Source organism: Carassius auratus, chromosome 1 (genome assembly GCF_003368295.1).
Source record: "Carassius auratus strain Wakin chromosome 1, ASM336829v1, whole genome shotgun sequence".
NCBI classification, from domain to species: domain Eukaryota; kingdom Metazoa; phylum Chordata; class Actinopteri; order Cypriniformes; family Cyprinidae; genus Carassius; species Carassius auratus.
In genome coordinates, this window is record NC_039243.1 from 32,041,024 (window position 1) to 32,057,769 (window position 16,746).

At 37.2% G+C, this 16,746-nt stretch overlaps 1 protein-coding gene across 10 annotated transcripts in view; it reads right to left on the bottom strand.

Moving 5' to 3' along the window:
• The window catches only part of LOC113107804 (lipopolysaccharide-responsive and beige-like anchor protein), a 158,216-nt gene that overhangs the window by 63,367 nt on the left and 78,103 nt on the right, over nt 1-16,746 (bottom strand). For all 10 annotated transcript variants that reach the window (XM_026270548.1, XM_026270538.1, XM_026270606.1 and 7 more), the window contains 3 exons: nt 13,904-13,968; nt 11,358-11,466; nt 7,280-7,446 (listed from right to left, as the gene is read on the bottom strand). In XM_026270548.1, the coding sequence (XP_026126333.1) occupies nt 7,280-7,446; nt 11,358-11,466; nt 13,904-13,968 (341 nt within the window). The remainder of the gene's footprint in view (nt 1-7,279; nt 7,447-11,357; nt 11,467-13,903; nt 13,969-16,746) is intronic.

Sequence of the window (16,746 nt, forward strand, 5' to 3'; positions counted from 1 at the left end):
TCATAATCTCCTCTTTAAAGCTTCAACTGCGCTGCTTAACTGAAGGTTTGCATAAAACAAGCTACACTTCATGTCTACTTGACTCGAGGGAGGTGTCATAATAAACAAAGCATTTAATTGGCCCATGTGTTGAGAATTTCAGAGTGTGTGTGTGTGTGGGATTAATAAGGAGTTTTTTTGGAAGTGGCTTGTGCCGGCACACTTCAGAAAGGCATCACTCCAGAAGCGTCATAAAAGCCTGCAAACACAGGCTCTCAGATTACACACAGGAACAAGTATACCCACTCAAGAATAACAGACCTGGAGGCTTGAGAAGAAAGAGATGGACAGAAGAAGACCAGAGGGTTAAAACTCAAGAAGATAAAGAAAGAAAGCGAGAGAGAAATATGGAAGAGATGGTTAACGGATGTGTCTCTCTTTCTGCTTTCGCTGCAAAAGCCAACTGCTGGGTCACAAAGATAAAGGAGATTTTTTTTGGTAAATGGTGAAAGTGCTGAAATAAATGATCCGACCGGAGCACTCTCAGACAATTTTTTTTTAGTGAACACTTTGCTGAAATTCAAACATTTAGTTGTTGTTGTTCATGCATGCATGTATTTATTTGGTTTACGAGGACGCCAAAAATGACTCCTTAAATGGCATAAACAATATTATTTGCACACTAGATGCCTTTGACAACACTTATGTAATAAAGTGCTTCCTGTAGCCATCAATGACATTCCTAAGTCCCTCAACTGGATTTTAGTTTGGCCAGAGAATGAATAAGGCAGAGACGGTCCTCTTCTATATATACCATATTAATAAAATAAATGCACTCATGAACTTTATGATTAATTAAATGAAAACACATCAAGGCTGTCTTTTTGCACTGCCTGTAAATTACCATAACGATCATAATAAGCATGCATACTATTGTTGTTCAGTGTTTTTTAAAGTGCATGTAATGTAAGTAGTTATTGTTTGTCTCAAGCCTCTCTCAAGATGGAGTGGGCTGTTGCATTAATTTAATGTCTTTCCCACTTTCTCTGGAGTGAAAGCATCCTTTTGACACTCTATATGTGTTGAAATATGTGCAGATTGTAAAAAACCGATATGAATAGCACTAAACCGCAGTGTGAAATAGCCTAGACAAACATAGAAATGACTGATCCAAGCTGGTCTTTGAATCAAAATCGTGTCTTTTCAGCACTACTTCTGCTGAAACTCTTGATGTGTCTGTCGAACTCTGGGAGATCTGGAGTATGTGGAGTCTGTCATGCTAACATATGGACAACATCAGCGCTACGGGAGCCGTTAATATGTCCTTCTTTGACACTTTGTTACTATTTCTGACAGTCTGGGCCACTGTTGTGTATATAAAGTCAGAGCTAAATGTTTTCATTAGGGCATATTTTAATCCATTTCTATAACGCAGAAGAGAAGAAGCCATTTTCGCATCATTTATGTGATGCATCCCCAGAAATCTGCAGCTGTCAAACCTGGAGATTTACAGATGGACTGGGAAGACAGCTTTAGGCAGGGAAATGGGACCGATACAAAGCTTTGCATGAGAGACACATGACTGTGTGGCGGGTCGCCCAACGATGATAGATATTCTGCATGGCTAATCATGTTTACAGCTAACGTTTCGAGCAAGAGGTTGTACGTCTAGGTGTATCGTGTCGGTTTTGTTTGAAAGGGTTTGAGATTCTTTGGTCTAATGTGTTTCCATCGCAGACGAAGCGGGGAGAAAAGAGAGTGAAACAGCTGCTCTCTCTCTCTCTGTCTGACCCGCAGTCTTGTGGGATGTTTGTACATGGTTTCTCAAGTGTTTACAGCCAAACCGAGCCATTAATGGTACTTGTTAAACAGCTTATGAAGAAATGTAAATAAAGCAGAACATGTATATGTTATGACAATGTAATCTGCTAAGCATTTTGGCTTATCTTTGCCAGGACCACGCAGGCCAAGTTGATAAACTCATTTGAGATCCTGAAGTCTTAAAAAAAACATTGCATGGGTCAATATTATAGATTTTTCTTTAATGCCAAAAATAATTAGGATATTAAGTAAAGATCATGTTTCATGAATATATTTAGTAAGTTTCCTACCGTAACTATATGAAAAGTTAATTTTTGATTGGTAATATGCATTGCTAAGAACTTCATTTGAACAACTTTAAAGATGATTTTCTCAATATTTAGATTTTTTTTTCACACCCTCAGATTCCAGAGTTTATAAATAGTTGTATCTCAGCCAAATATGGTCATATCCTAACAAACCATACACCCATGGAAAGGTTATTTATTCAGTATTTAGCTGATGTATACATCTCAATTTTGAAAAATTTAACATGTGTCTGGTTTTTTGGTGCATGGTCAAAATTATAGTTTGTCATGAGGTAACAATGAATGGGGAAAGAAGCTTTCCAGCTTCAAAAATGGATGAAAAAGCCCCAAGGACATCATCTCTATAACTTATGCACTCCAATCCAAGCCTTCTTAAGCCATGCCACTCAATAAGTCTGTAAGGAATGAGAAATTAATTAATCTAATCCATGAACAATCATTCAGGGCTGTGTTTTCCAGAAGCATTTTTCCTTTTAACTGTAATAATATTTTGGACATTGGACCAATTCAGATTTGGACATCAAGTGCTGGACTAATACAGTACGAAATTTACTTTATATAAAAAAATAACAAAAACACCCAACCCAGGCTCATTGAAAATATACGTTAAGTTGAAGATCCATCTCTTTTCTGCCGCTTTTACCTGTTCTTGGGGTTTTATGACTCAGTAAATAAAAATACAAACATAATAAAAATGTCTTTGAAATGTAACATCTCAAAAATATGTAAAAATACTGCCATTATTCCTTGAGAATCATGCTACAGTGCCCAGCGTTCCTCCGCTCCTGATGGACCGGGCATGAAATGACAAAGCACATGATAAAATACTTGATAGTTTGTCCATTACAGGTCAGAAAACCGTCCTGCGGAACAGTTAGAAAGCTGTAAGCCTCGATTTCACAAGGCCGATCAATAAGAGAGCATACTGTTTCAATTTTGCCTGCATTGATTTTCTCTATAACACCACAACCCTGCCGCATTCATCTCTCTGAAAGAAGGGAAGATTTGATTTACTGAAGAAAAACTGGAGTGCACATCACAAAGGTTTCTGAAAAGATGGATGTCCCTGAGGAGCTCCATTAGAGATCACTGGAGCTGCTGCTGGAAATGACCCGCAATAGAGGAGGAGAGAGAGAGAAAGGGTGTGATGCAGGGAGAGAAAGTGAGAAAACAGATAAAAAAAAGAGAGAGTGCAAAATAAAGAAGAGCTCAAGAATAAGCAAGAGTCTTGAGAACAACTAACAAAACCTGGTATTTCTTCAATAACCAGCACTTTTCACAAAGAGAATACAAAAAGGTGCCATTTTTGGTCTTTCGAGAAACGGTCAGTAGAAGAAACTGATTGTCAATGTTGAGTGTTTCCCAATTTTGCAACCCGGTCAGCATGTTTAATCTCTAAATAGAGTAATCATAACAAAACACTAATTAGTGTGATTGGTATTTACGAAACGGGCAAAAAAAAAAAAAAACAGCATTTTCTGCAAAAAAAAAAAAAAAAATAATAATAATAATAAAAAAAAAATATATATATATATATATATATATATATATATATATATATATATATATATATATATATATATATGTTTTCAAAACAGGCAAAATTTGTAAAATATACACACACACACTTTTGGGAGCAATTGTTGTTTTATAATTCATGATGCAAGTATAATATATAAAATATATAAAAATATTCATTGTAATTGATTTTGCCAAAACAGGCAAAAGCCAGAAAATGTAAAATAAATAAATAAATACATGTTATGTTCACTGATGCACCTATATTTACTATAAAGAGGAAATTCCTACAGTGCCTTGCATAACCGGGTCAGAAAGGTTGAGTTTTATGAAGGCAGACAACACTACAAATTGTGTAAAAGCCAAGAGAAAAAAAAAAAGAGAGAGAGAGAAATGTTACTTCTACAAAACTCAAAAAGAGGGGATAATGCTTGTACACACCCAAACAGCACATTCTCTAATGATCAGAACAAAATGAGCAACCAAAGATCATCTCATTCTCATTCACGTTCAACTCTCAAACTATAGTTCTCTCTTCGTATCTGTGAGCTTGTGTTTCTTTCACGCTGTCTATTCTTCATCTTCCTCATCTTCTCCCTGACAGTGTTTGAGGGTGTGGAACTGCTTTAAGAGCAGGAGCAGAGTGAATTTCCATGCTACATTAGTCCCACCATCAGAACGCAATGAAGACGAATATGAGAGGAAGACTCATCTGTGCAGAGAGACTCCCGCTCCTCCTCCTCCTCTCTAAAATCACTCTTTATTGTTGTGTCATCTGCATGAAAGATCATCTCTCTCTCTTGACCCGAATAAACATGACCACACTGACGAAACTGAAATAAAGAGAGAGGGAGAAAGAGGAACGGCAGGTGGACCAAAAAAACTAAACCAAAAGAATGGTCTCAGCAGCCTCGTTGGTTGGGCACATGTTCATTTTGTCTGGTTTTGGCAGACGCTAGTGCCACATGTTCCCCTGCGTCTCCAGCCGAGAGATGACAGGTGCATGCATCTGTCTGTCAAACTGAGATCCAATCGAAAAAGAAAGGCCATGGACAGTGCAGAATGGGACAGTCCCAAATCAGCAAGTGTGTGTCTCTTCCTTTGTTTTTTGGCGCAGTGTAAAGCCCTAAGAGACCTCTCTGATAATGCATCCATGAGCGAGAGAAGGAGAAGAGAGAAAATCCCCTAACACCTCGACTCTCCTGAGGACAGGGCTGCTGTAAGCTGGATATTAAGACACAAACTGCATTCAGGCGGGTCAGATGATATTAGATGCCTGCCATGAGGAAACAACAACTACCATCAGCTGGGAAGGACAATAATATTTTCATTTTCAGCCTTTTATTGAATGGAAACTTTGGGGAATACGTCTTTATAGGGGGGAGCTAGCAAATTTAACACTCCCAACAAAAGAGTGCAATCATGGCAGCTGAGTGCCCTTTGAGGGATCGGATTTCATTTCCATGATGGTGAAAACTAGATTTCGCTGTGTGTGTGTGTGTTTTGTCTCTCAACTCTTCAATGCTGTTGTTATCTAAAACGGTGGAAATGTGTCATTTCTAATGGTTTTACAGCAAAACCAATACAAACAAGAGGCAATCTCTATGAATATGGTGCACTTTGGTGTCCCATGATTTTTTAAAGTGCAGCATTAGAGAAACAGATCCTATTAATTTATTGTGACAGCTTATATGGATTGTATTTTGTATGTTGATATCAGCAGTTAATATCTCAACACGTGTTGTGATATTGTGTGTGGCACAATCTGTGGAACTGATATTGCTGTAAAAAATGTTTGTACAAATAATTTCTAAGTCATTAATATATATTTTTTTAAGTGTCAACCCTGTTATCACAAAATTTTCACCCAAACCCTAAAAAGTAGCATGCATTTTTCAACCCTGTTATCCTTTATATACTATAATATTATAATCCATTATCTCCCGCCACATAATAGTTTAATTCAAGATACATCTACATCTCTGTTTCCCATTGCAAATATTATGCCAAAAATGATAAATCACACCATTTTAACCTGCATTTAGATAATGCATAACAGACTCAATCACCCTTTTCACCCAAAGTTCAAAGTGAATCACTCCATTCCAGCTTTTCAATCCATGATTAGATAAAACATTAATCCAGTGTACACATGCAGCTGTATGTTGCATTGTGAGTGTGTGTTCGCGTGTGTCCCTTCTTTTACTTCCAGATGTTGTTCTCTCTTCTGTAGTTACCCATCCCTAGCTCTCCATGACCTTCTGGGTAATTGAGCAGAAGTATTGATGTAACAGAAGAGTCTGATTGTGATTTATTAAACACACTCTGAGACTGTGCCAGCGTCACCGTGCACCCATCGCATGCCATTACAAAAGTCATCAATAGCTCTGCTACATAAAGCCCAGTAATGGGGAGAGAGCCAAGAGAGAGAACAGAGCGCCCTGACATTATAAGACTGCATACTACTGAGAGGAAAGAAGAGAGAGAGAGAGAGAGAGAGAGAGAGAGAGAGAGAGAGAGAGAGAGAGAGCACAACATCTTGATACAACACACTTCAGACAGGTTTCCAAAGCTCCACCCGAACACATTTTGTCAAGACAAAGGACAGAAATTTAACTAGAGTCAATGAGCTTCTTGGGCTACAAACTAGATAAAAACAGCAGTGCATGACTTATTCATTAAGGGATATTTCTGTGTGTTTACAGAGATAAATATAGCTCCTTATGTTTCCTTCAGTAATGGCCAAGTAGCATTCACTGGCTTTCATCTCGTTCCAGCAGCAATGCATCACACACAGAAACCAGCGCAATAAGACATGACCCAGGCTCAGAAGCCTGACTGTAAGACTCCATTAGAGCCCATAATGGACAGAAATGGTTTAGCATATAGAGAGAGAGGTATATAGTATGAGGTCTAATGATTACGGATGATTTGGTATGGGGTACAGTAGGAAACAGAGGAGAGCTGAACTGTGCTTGGAAAAGATGACACACATATCATATATAACAAAGTCAGGTTAAAGGGATAGTTGATGATGACACAGTTTTCCTTTCTGGGTGAACTATGCCTTTAACCAGTATGAGGGAAAAACCAATCACTGGGTCATTGGTCGCTCTACGTGTCTACAAACCAAAATCCAGGCTAAATGAGTCAAGTTTTTTTTTACTTCTGTGGCATTACAAGTTTTCGCTTCATTTTCAAGATAGCAAAGAGTGAGCTGATGAATGTATATAATAATGTGTGACCCTGGAGCTCGAAACCAGTCTCAAGTCTCTGGGGAATATATTGTTAGCAATAGCCAAAACATATGTCATTTTATGGCAAAAATCATTTGGATATTAAGTAAAGATCATGTTCCATGAAGATATTTTGTACATTTCTTATCGTAAATATATCAAAGCTTAGTAACATGCATTGCTAAGAACTTCATTTGAACAACTTTTAAAGATGATTTCCTCAATATTTAGATTTATTTGCACCCTCAGATTCCAGATTTTCAAATAGTTGCATCTAAGCCCAAATAATGTCCAATCCTAATACACCATGCATCAATGGAAAGCACATGTATTCAGCTTTCAGATGATGCATAACTCTCCATTTTGCAAAATTGACACTTAAGACTAGTTTTCCTAGTCATATGACTGAGGTTGTACCTGAAAGTGGAGCAGCCCCAGGCTCCGTGTTTATCTGTGAGGATGTTCACAATCTTCTGGATGAGCTGAGTGGATGTGACGTGATCCCGGTACTTGGCGGCCCGGATCAGATGATCGCACATCTTCTCCTCATCGCGTTTCTCAGCAGCATACTGAGCACATTGAGACTGCAGATGGAAGAAAAACAGCTCTTGTGAGTAATCTGCTCTTATATGCATTCATTTAATCAGTGAAGATATTAAACCGTTCTTCAAAATATCAATCACTGTTTTGAAAGCTACAATATACTCCTATCACATACAACCAAGTTGAAGGCACAATTGTGTCCCTGTGCTACTTTTCAGAACGGGGGAAGAAAACAAAGCACACTGCATCATTAGAGTGTGTGTTGACACCTCCGAGTGTGTGTGTGTGTGTGTGTGTATCCGGTAACTCCATACACACAGGAAACAAATGGAACAAATGGAGCTTGTTTTAATGTAACTACCTCTTCTTCATCCATTGCATGTTATGGTCCTAAATTAAATCAGCCTTACACACCCCCCGCCTCAGATAACAAACACAGTGGTGTGGAAGATGCAGAAGCCTGCCTCTGTAAAGTTAGCGGTAAATGCCCCAAAGTGCCTTCTAATGGGCCCTCCTCTCCAATTTGAGGATTGACTCTTCATGTATGACAGAAAATCCATAGAGATAAATCACATTAGTGGGGCTTCCCTCTCCTAATTATCAATCTGTGTCTCATTTCAACTGATCTTGACTCTGCCGTGACCTTAAAGCCTTGAGAAGAGAACTGTGGAATATAAAAGAGATAAAAAGCAAAGGGTGAATGTTTAAATGTGAACCTATTTGGGTGTCTGGTGTAACAAAAGAGCGGGAATAAAGGAACGGAAGGAAAGACTCTGTCTCTGTTGGATGTGGAAGGTCTCTGGGTAAGAAAACAATTCAGAATGGGTAACATTCGATTTGATGAACGAATGGAGGAAAAAACAAGCAGAAGAATGGGTTTATAAATATAATTATTATCAATGACTTAGGTAACCAAATATAAATATAAACCAAAAATATTGTTATATTATTTTAATAAGACCTTTAAGGTTTGTAATATTTAGAATTTGTGATATTCATTGAAATAAGCCTTTGTTCTGAAGGTGATTTCTTAATCAGAAAACAAACATGGCAATCGTCATCCATATTTTTTCATTGCTCCCTTAACAACTGATTAACACATTATTAATTAGCCATCATGAGTTAAACACTTTGGCATAAACAGGCACTTTATCAACTAGTGTCAACGCCACCAAATCCCTGAGCTCCATAATGGGCTTAGCCTTTTTTAAGAACTTCATGACAAATGGCTTCCTTGCAGCCGAACATACAGGAAACATTCAGGTTTAGTAGTCCACAGAAGGGAAGCACAATCTCTAGTCACACTGCGGCTGAAGCTGAAGCCATTCAGAGAGAAAGAAAACTATGAAAGCAATGTGTTTAAGACTTCAGACAGAGTAATCATCCACATCTCCAAATGTTCTGATCTGGAGAACTGAAACAGACAGGGTCAGCACTCGTTTCCTTCAACAGACTACACCCATGACTAAACATTACAGCCTTATTATTGTTAAAAGATCCTTATGGTCTACAGTAGTCTAGAACTATTAATTCAGCACTTTAATAAAGGCCCATAATAAAGTGCATATTTCTGAGTTTGACAAAAGTAGGCAACTGGATTAAGTCTCTGGGGTATATTTATAAGAATAGCCAAAACAAAAAAAAACATTGTATGGGTCAAACTTATCAATTTTTCTTTTTATTCCAAAAATCATTAGGATATTAAGGTAAGATCATGTTCCATGAAGATAGTCTGTACATTTCTTACTGTAAATATATCAAAACTTAATTTTTGATTAGTAATATGCATTGCTAAGAGCTTAATTTGGACAACTTTAAACACAATTTTCTGAATAATTAGATTTTTTTGCTAAGCTACTCTATATCTAAGCGAAGGATTCAATGCTGAGAAGGATTGTATGCATGTATCCAGTTTGGCATTTTTGTAAACATTTTTTTTCCTGGCTATATGAGATGGATCTACAGTTTGGGAAGCGTTGACTTAAATGCTGCCATCTAGGCCCTTATCAAAGTGTGATCCATAACCCTCATAAATAACCGTGACCCAACTATCCATGCCCTATTTCCCTCTACAAACTACTGTACATCAAACCAACCAAAAGATCCCAGATTCCCATCTGTCTGTCCAACATCGGTTTCTCTTATTAAAGAGAGTTTGGGTCGATGAAGCATCGCAGCATATGGCTTTCATCGTGGAGCACTTCAGACTTCAAACTCGAAGTGACAAAAAACGGCATAATTGCACTGGATTTCCAAAGTCATGTGAAACCGTCTGCATTATGGGAGATTTCAAGTAGAGGTTTAAATAGTATGGTGAACTTTTATTCATGTAATCTTGCATAACATTTTCACCTCATTTTTAAAATAAATACATGTTAGACTGTAAAATTATTAGAAAACAATGTATTTTTTGTGCCATCCATATAATGTGCCTGACACTGCATTTTTTCTGCATTTGGCAGAATACCCAGCTGTATTTGTGGGAATAATTGTGAGTGAGGCTGGAAAAGCAGAAAGAATCAGACCGGAGGGGCCAATTAGAGTGAAAAAGGAAAGCTAAGCATGTCCCCCGTGTGTGGCTGTCTTCCACGGAGCGTCTGGGAGAACTTGGCCAATCCTGGGAATATGGGGCAGTGGGAATGATGAGGAAGGGTGTTCCGAGGTTTGCTCTAAAAGTCACTGTGATATAAGGAAGCTTGTTTAAGCAGCGAACAATACCTTTATCTCTCATCTGTTTTACAGGAGAGTGTTGAGTTTTACTGTTGCAATGAGACGCCAGTTCATATAAACATATTGCTGTCAGCAGTATATTTTATCTATTAAAATATAGAACTAAAATAATGTTTTTGATCTTCAAATCAGTATATTAGAATGATTTCTGAAGGATCATGTGCCCGTGAATACAGGAATAACGGATGCTAAAAATTCACAGGAATAACATTGTGAATCAAATCAAAAGTTTGCTTCGCTTTTATTTTAAATATTTATGAAGTTTGACATGTTGAATATGACAAAGTCGCACAAAATTTCACAAGCATACGCTGGATTATTTTTTTCTTTTATGACTGGAATATTACAGAAACTTTAGAATGTTCTCGCCCTTGCAAAAGCAAAAAATATCTTCAAAAAAAAAAAAAGTTGCGTAAAGTATATTTGAAAATATATTAAAATATATATATAATATATATATATATATATATATATATATATATATATATATATATATATATATATATATATATATATATATATAATATAATATATAATATATTAAAAAAAAAAAAATATATATATATATATATATATATATATATATATATTACAATATTACTGTGAATTTCTACTATATTTGCATTGGATAACATAAGAAATTAAAAAAAAACATGAAAAAATCTCATCAAAGTTTTTAATAATAGTGTTTATGAAGTCTTATTAATGCATCATAATAACAATCATCTGAAGGATTCAATGAAGTGAGACGGATTCAGTCCAAGATTCAGATTTATGAAATTTAGAGTCATTTGCGCATCGGTTTAACTGATTAGTTAGAAAGAATCAAATTCAGTAGCTTTTTTTTTCAATTTCCAACAGTATATTTGATTTTGAATATCCAGTAATGTCTGTAATGAGTTGTATTGAACTGAAATTCTGTAGATCCAGAAGTGGGACAATGCCGCTCTTGAATTAAAGTATAAGAAACACTGACTTGTGTTCAACTCTGCTCCTGCAGTGGCCAATAAACTGATTCTGATTCTCTGAGCTGATAATGAATCAGAACGCCTTTGTTTTCCTGAAAATGGTGAGACACTTGGTGAAGCATTCGAGGAAAGCTGCCAAAATAAGCGTACCGGTCCAATCACACACAAAACATGACCTTAACAAAGCAGACTACTGCAGAACCTCTCGCAGAAATTATGTGTGTGTGTGTGTGTGTGTGTGTGTGTGTGCTCACCTCAAACTCCGCGTGCTTGTGGATGTCCTCTGCTCTCTGGCGGCTCAGGATGAACTCGGCCTCATTAGCGACACGCACCAGATGGTCCTTCATGGTGTGGCTCAGCAGTCTGTGCATCAAATCACATTGAAGTTAATTAATTAAGAAATGCACTGATCGTAAAAGATGCAATAGACACATTTTAAGGCACAACCAATTTGATTATTATAATATAATTATTATTGGGGGCGGTGCATCACACTAAGCCAATATTGATTTTAATTCAATATATGTGTATATATGTAATATAGTGTTCCTGTAGCTCAACTGGTAGAGCACTGCGCTAGCAAGCAAGCGTAAGGTTGGGGGTTCGATTCCACGGGAACACAAGATATGTAAAAAATTGATAGCCTGAATGCACTGTCCAAAGCGTCTGCTAAATGCATAAATTTTATTAAAATTTAAAATGTAATATGTGCAGTCCAAAACTAAAATCAATTGTTTGTATGCTACAAATGAATTTAAGCACCACTACATTGTAGAAAGATACTATATAAGCTGATAAACATCCAATATGTGCAAATACAAATAATAGTAATAATAAAAATATCTGCCAATATCAGCGATAAATGATGCTGTGTTGATAAAGCACACATCCCTAATAAAGAATATTGTATATAAATTCCACTGAACATCAATAACGCTCACAAAATAACCTAAAAACAGCAAAAATGCAGACCTTCAACATCCCTTAACTGTTAATCTGTGAATTCAGTTTTACTGATTCAATAACACGGTTGTTAGATTATCAAAGTGTCAATAGTATGATAAAGCTACACCATGTAAAACAAGCAGAAAATCATATTTAGCATGGTAACTAAAACCACCTCCGCTAAAAACAACCAACCACCCTGGCTCATGTTTCTACATGTGTAAGAACAGCCTTCCTTGGATAAACACACACACACACACACACACTCTCTCCTTATCTCAGGGCAACTGATGATAATCAGATGCATCCTGCTTTTACTGCTACTGTTTGTCAGCCCTCATCTCAGAGTCTTGTTTGTGAATCAGCATTGCTTCTTCTGTTAGCACAGACGAGGAGAAACCTGATCTTGAAACAGCACATCTACACCCCTGAACAACACAAGCAAGCCGCAGCCTATAAAACACTCCCCCAGGGACAGAGACGAGTCTCTCAGCAGGTCAGGAGGCTCAGGCCTCTGCAAAGTGGAAGAATAACAGACGGAGGGTGGAGGACTGAAACTGGAGCCTGGTGTGTCAGCGGTGGTCAGCGGGGAGCGGACGTGTCTTGGACCCTGCAGTGACCCTCTCACACCCCGACTGCCGTCAATAACAGAACCCGGTGTGACTGTTTGAAAGTTGCATTGGCTTCCAGTTGTGCATTGATTTTAAAACTCTCACTCTAAAATATAAAATTGTACATGGAATGGCTTTTGTTACTTAGTTACACTCCTTCTCATTCGCACTTAACAGAAACTGTTAAAAACCCATATTTTTAAAATAGCCTATCTTGTTCAATTTGATTAGTTTTCAATAGGGTGTTTGTAGCTTTTACTGTATTTCTGTAAAGTATTATTTCTTTAATTTGTATAGTTTTATTACTATTATTAAGATTATTAAGCACAGCATTACATTTCATAACCCAATCATTGCTTTCTCATTAAAACAACAACAACAAAACCTTAATAAAGTTTTCTTTTCAACATTCTTTTATAATTTTAAGAGGTTTTAATAATTATGAAATGAGGACAGACAGCCTGACAACTCAAAAAAAAAAAAACTTTTAAAATAATTATAAAATTATTTTATAAAATTACAAATTATAAAATTAAAAGAGGTGTAACTGTATGTTTAAAACACATTTTTATGCATTTTTAATTAATTAATGAACATGGATTAAAGCATGAATCAGATCATTGCTCCATTAAAGTTCAATGGCATTATCACCTAATATAATCACTGCACTGCCACAGTTCTTATTTTAATTCGTTTCTTTGGGCTTAGTAAGTATATTGAAACTAGGCATTATTATTGCTGTGCACTTATAGCTTAGATTGCACTGATATCTCTATGACAGGTGCTGGTGTCCCAGATGTTGTCCCAACCCTTTTCCAAAAGAAAAGCATATATGTGTGAAAGAGCTGTAAAGACGGCCAGCAGTGAAGGTGGAGCACTTCTGGAGCAGTTATCAGCACAGAAGCTTCAGTTACATTAATTTCCATCGCTAATGTAGAAATGAGAGCCACCTGAAAGATCTAAGGGCTTGAAATTAAACGCAGATCCTTCCAACCCAAAGGGAGTCTGAGTAAAAGAGTCCAACAGATGAGACATACACCCGTCTGAAAACAAGAAGATACGAGAAAGATTTCCCCAGAGGTGGGCGAGAAACTAAAGCACTGCTTCCCTCTCAGTAACACACGGGAACAAGCCGTCTTGAACTTTACATTGATTTCCTCCCAAACAGAATCTGATCATACACGCGTGACGAAGCGTTGAGGAGGCTGCTAACACAGGGTCAGAGGATGGGCTTAGATAATTACCTGCCCTCGTTCACAAGCTCGATGAAGGCCAGGCCCGCGTTCTTCTGGATTGAATTCTGCCACTCCTGCAGAGAGAAATAAAGAGACTATTGGAATACACACAACATACAGACATGGGTTGAGTCGGAATAAACATTAATTAACACTAATGAACATTCAAATGAGCCCCGACATCAATTCCAGTTTCATCCAGGATTCAGTATCATTCTGTCAGGGTTTATTTTGTAATAATAACTGAACGACCGAATTAAAGCATGCTTGAGAAACATGAAAAAATAATAACTAGCAGACTGTCATATCTGTAATTTTGTCAAAAGTGTAATACAAAATTATTATACAAATGTAAACCTTTCAACACTTCCCTGTGATCGTCTTAAGAACAATAATAATAACATGAGTATGTGCGAAGTCTCGCGTGTGAGAGAGACAGAAGAGTAACGCTTGTATGTCCCATTTGTTTCGGCAAACAGAGAGTTTGTCTAGGATTAGGTGCAACACGATTATTAGTTTCATAATGATGATGATTTATTTCCAATCCCTGCCTATTCCTAGGGTCATAAATGAAAACTGCACTGGTCAAATGTGCTTGCTTACAGTATAAAGAAGGAAATATTTCACCATCATATGGGAGATGAAGAAAAGTGTGGCTGAGACCAAAATAAACCAAAATAATTGTAAATGGCACTAACTGTACGTGTTTATCTATTCCTTAAACACTTCAATAGCCGTCATCAACCAGACACACAAATATATGTGACCCTGAACAAGAAAACCAGTCATAAGGGAACATTACATCGAAATTGAGATTTATACATCATCTGAAAGGTGAATAATAGAATAAATAATCTTTCCATTGATGTGTGGTTTGTTCGGATCTGACAATATTTGGCTGAGATGCAACTATATGAAAACCTGGAATCTGAGTGTGCAAGAAAATCTAAATATAGAGAAAATCATCTTTAAAGTTGTTCAAATGAAGTTCTTAGCGATGCATGTTACTATTCAGAAATTACGTTTTGATATATTAACAGTAGGAAATTCACAAAATATATTAATGGAACATGATCTTTCAGTAATCTCCCAATGATTTTTGTCATAAAATAAAAATCTATAGTCTTGACCCATATAATGTATTTTTGGCTATTGCTACAAATATACCCCGCAGAGACCCAAGAGTGTTTTTTTGCTCCAGGGACACAAATCTTCACTAAAAAGATAAAAGTATGTTTGATGGGTGAGGGAAAGGCATTATTCTTTAATTAAAGGAAGCAATGGTCCCAATCAAAAGCCCTAACGATCAGTGCTGAGTGTTGGGGATAAAGCTGACGGTTATTGGATTTCAAGCAGTCATTCTGATAGGACCCTGATACGGTTTTATGGAAACAATGCTGTTTCCATTCTGACCTGATGAGAGGATACAGGCAGCCATTTATGACCTTTCAACTCTGACCCTGACCTACGGGTCCGGGCTTCACAGCTACCACTCACACTGATCAATTCATGTCATCAAGACCGGGATTGTGTCCTAAGAGAGGATATGACTTTTAACAGAGCCTGAGGAAGTTGGTATCCTAAATAATAAACTCGCAATGATAGCCACTGAACAAAACCAGTCTCACACTCTTCATCAAGGACTTTTATAATTGAGCCGTTTCCTACAAAGAGCAGCATATAGGGAACACTTCTTCAAGGTCAAATCCATCCAAACACTTTTGCGTAAAATGTCAGTTTCGCTTTTATTGGAGCTCAGGTTTATAAACAAGCTGTGTGTGGTAGAGAGCTCAACATCATATTGTTTCCAATAAAAAAAAAAAAAATAATAATAATAATAATATCTACGCATTCTTAAAACAAGATTTCGTTATTATTAGCTCCAGAGAAAGCATCTTGTTCTATTGGAATGTTATGCATTTATTTATATGTTTGTTTGTTTGTTGGTTGGTCAATTCTCACTATGTTCTTAAGGCGGGAAAGAAAAACGTATTTAATTTTTTCTGAGAGAGAGAGAGAGAGAGAGAGGGGAAAGAGAGAGAGAGAGAGAGAGGGGAAAGAGGGGAAAGAGAGAGAGTGAGAGAGAGAGGGGAAAGAGAGAGAGAGAGAGAGAGGGGAAAGAGGGGAAAGAGAGAGAGTGAGAGAGAGAGGGGAAAGAGAGAGAGAGAGAGAGAGGGGAAAGAGGGGAAAGAGAGAGAGTGAGAGAGAGAGAGAGAGAGAGAGAGAGAGAGAAAGAGAGAGAGATCTGATGATGCTCTTCAAAAGAACATTTTGACACTAACATTCTGAACACTTTCATAAACAAAATCAGTGTTAATGTTGTGTGCCCAATATGATAAAAAAACACAATGCTAACACCCCCCCACACGCTTTAAATGAATGCTTTGATTTACAGATTTTTCTAAATAAAAAACAAAAATACTATTCTTCCGAGACACGCATGCACCATGTTTTAGATTCCTTTAAGAAGTCATCCAACGAGCCATTCTTTCCTAATCACTGCTGATTAACAGAACGCAATTACCCTTAAACTAAAACAAAACTGAAACAACGCAGACCTACACTGCAACGCTTTGCTTCATCCACAACGGCAAGACGAGGAAATGTGCACAGCGTTTGGCTTCGTTCACTGAAAATAAACAAGTCGCTCTGCAGTTTCCAAGCCATCAGTTATAATCACAAGTATTTGTTTGTTTTCTGCAGGCTCAGATGAAACACGAAAATTATCCGTCACATGGAAGAGCGCTGGTTCAGATCATAAGGAGCGGGAGACGTTTACGTTATGGTTTGTCCGCAGAGCACAAGGGGATTTATGGCGGAAAAGGGGCTACTGTAGAGCTTTGATCGACGGA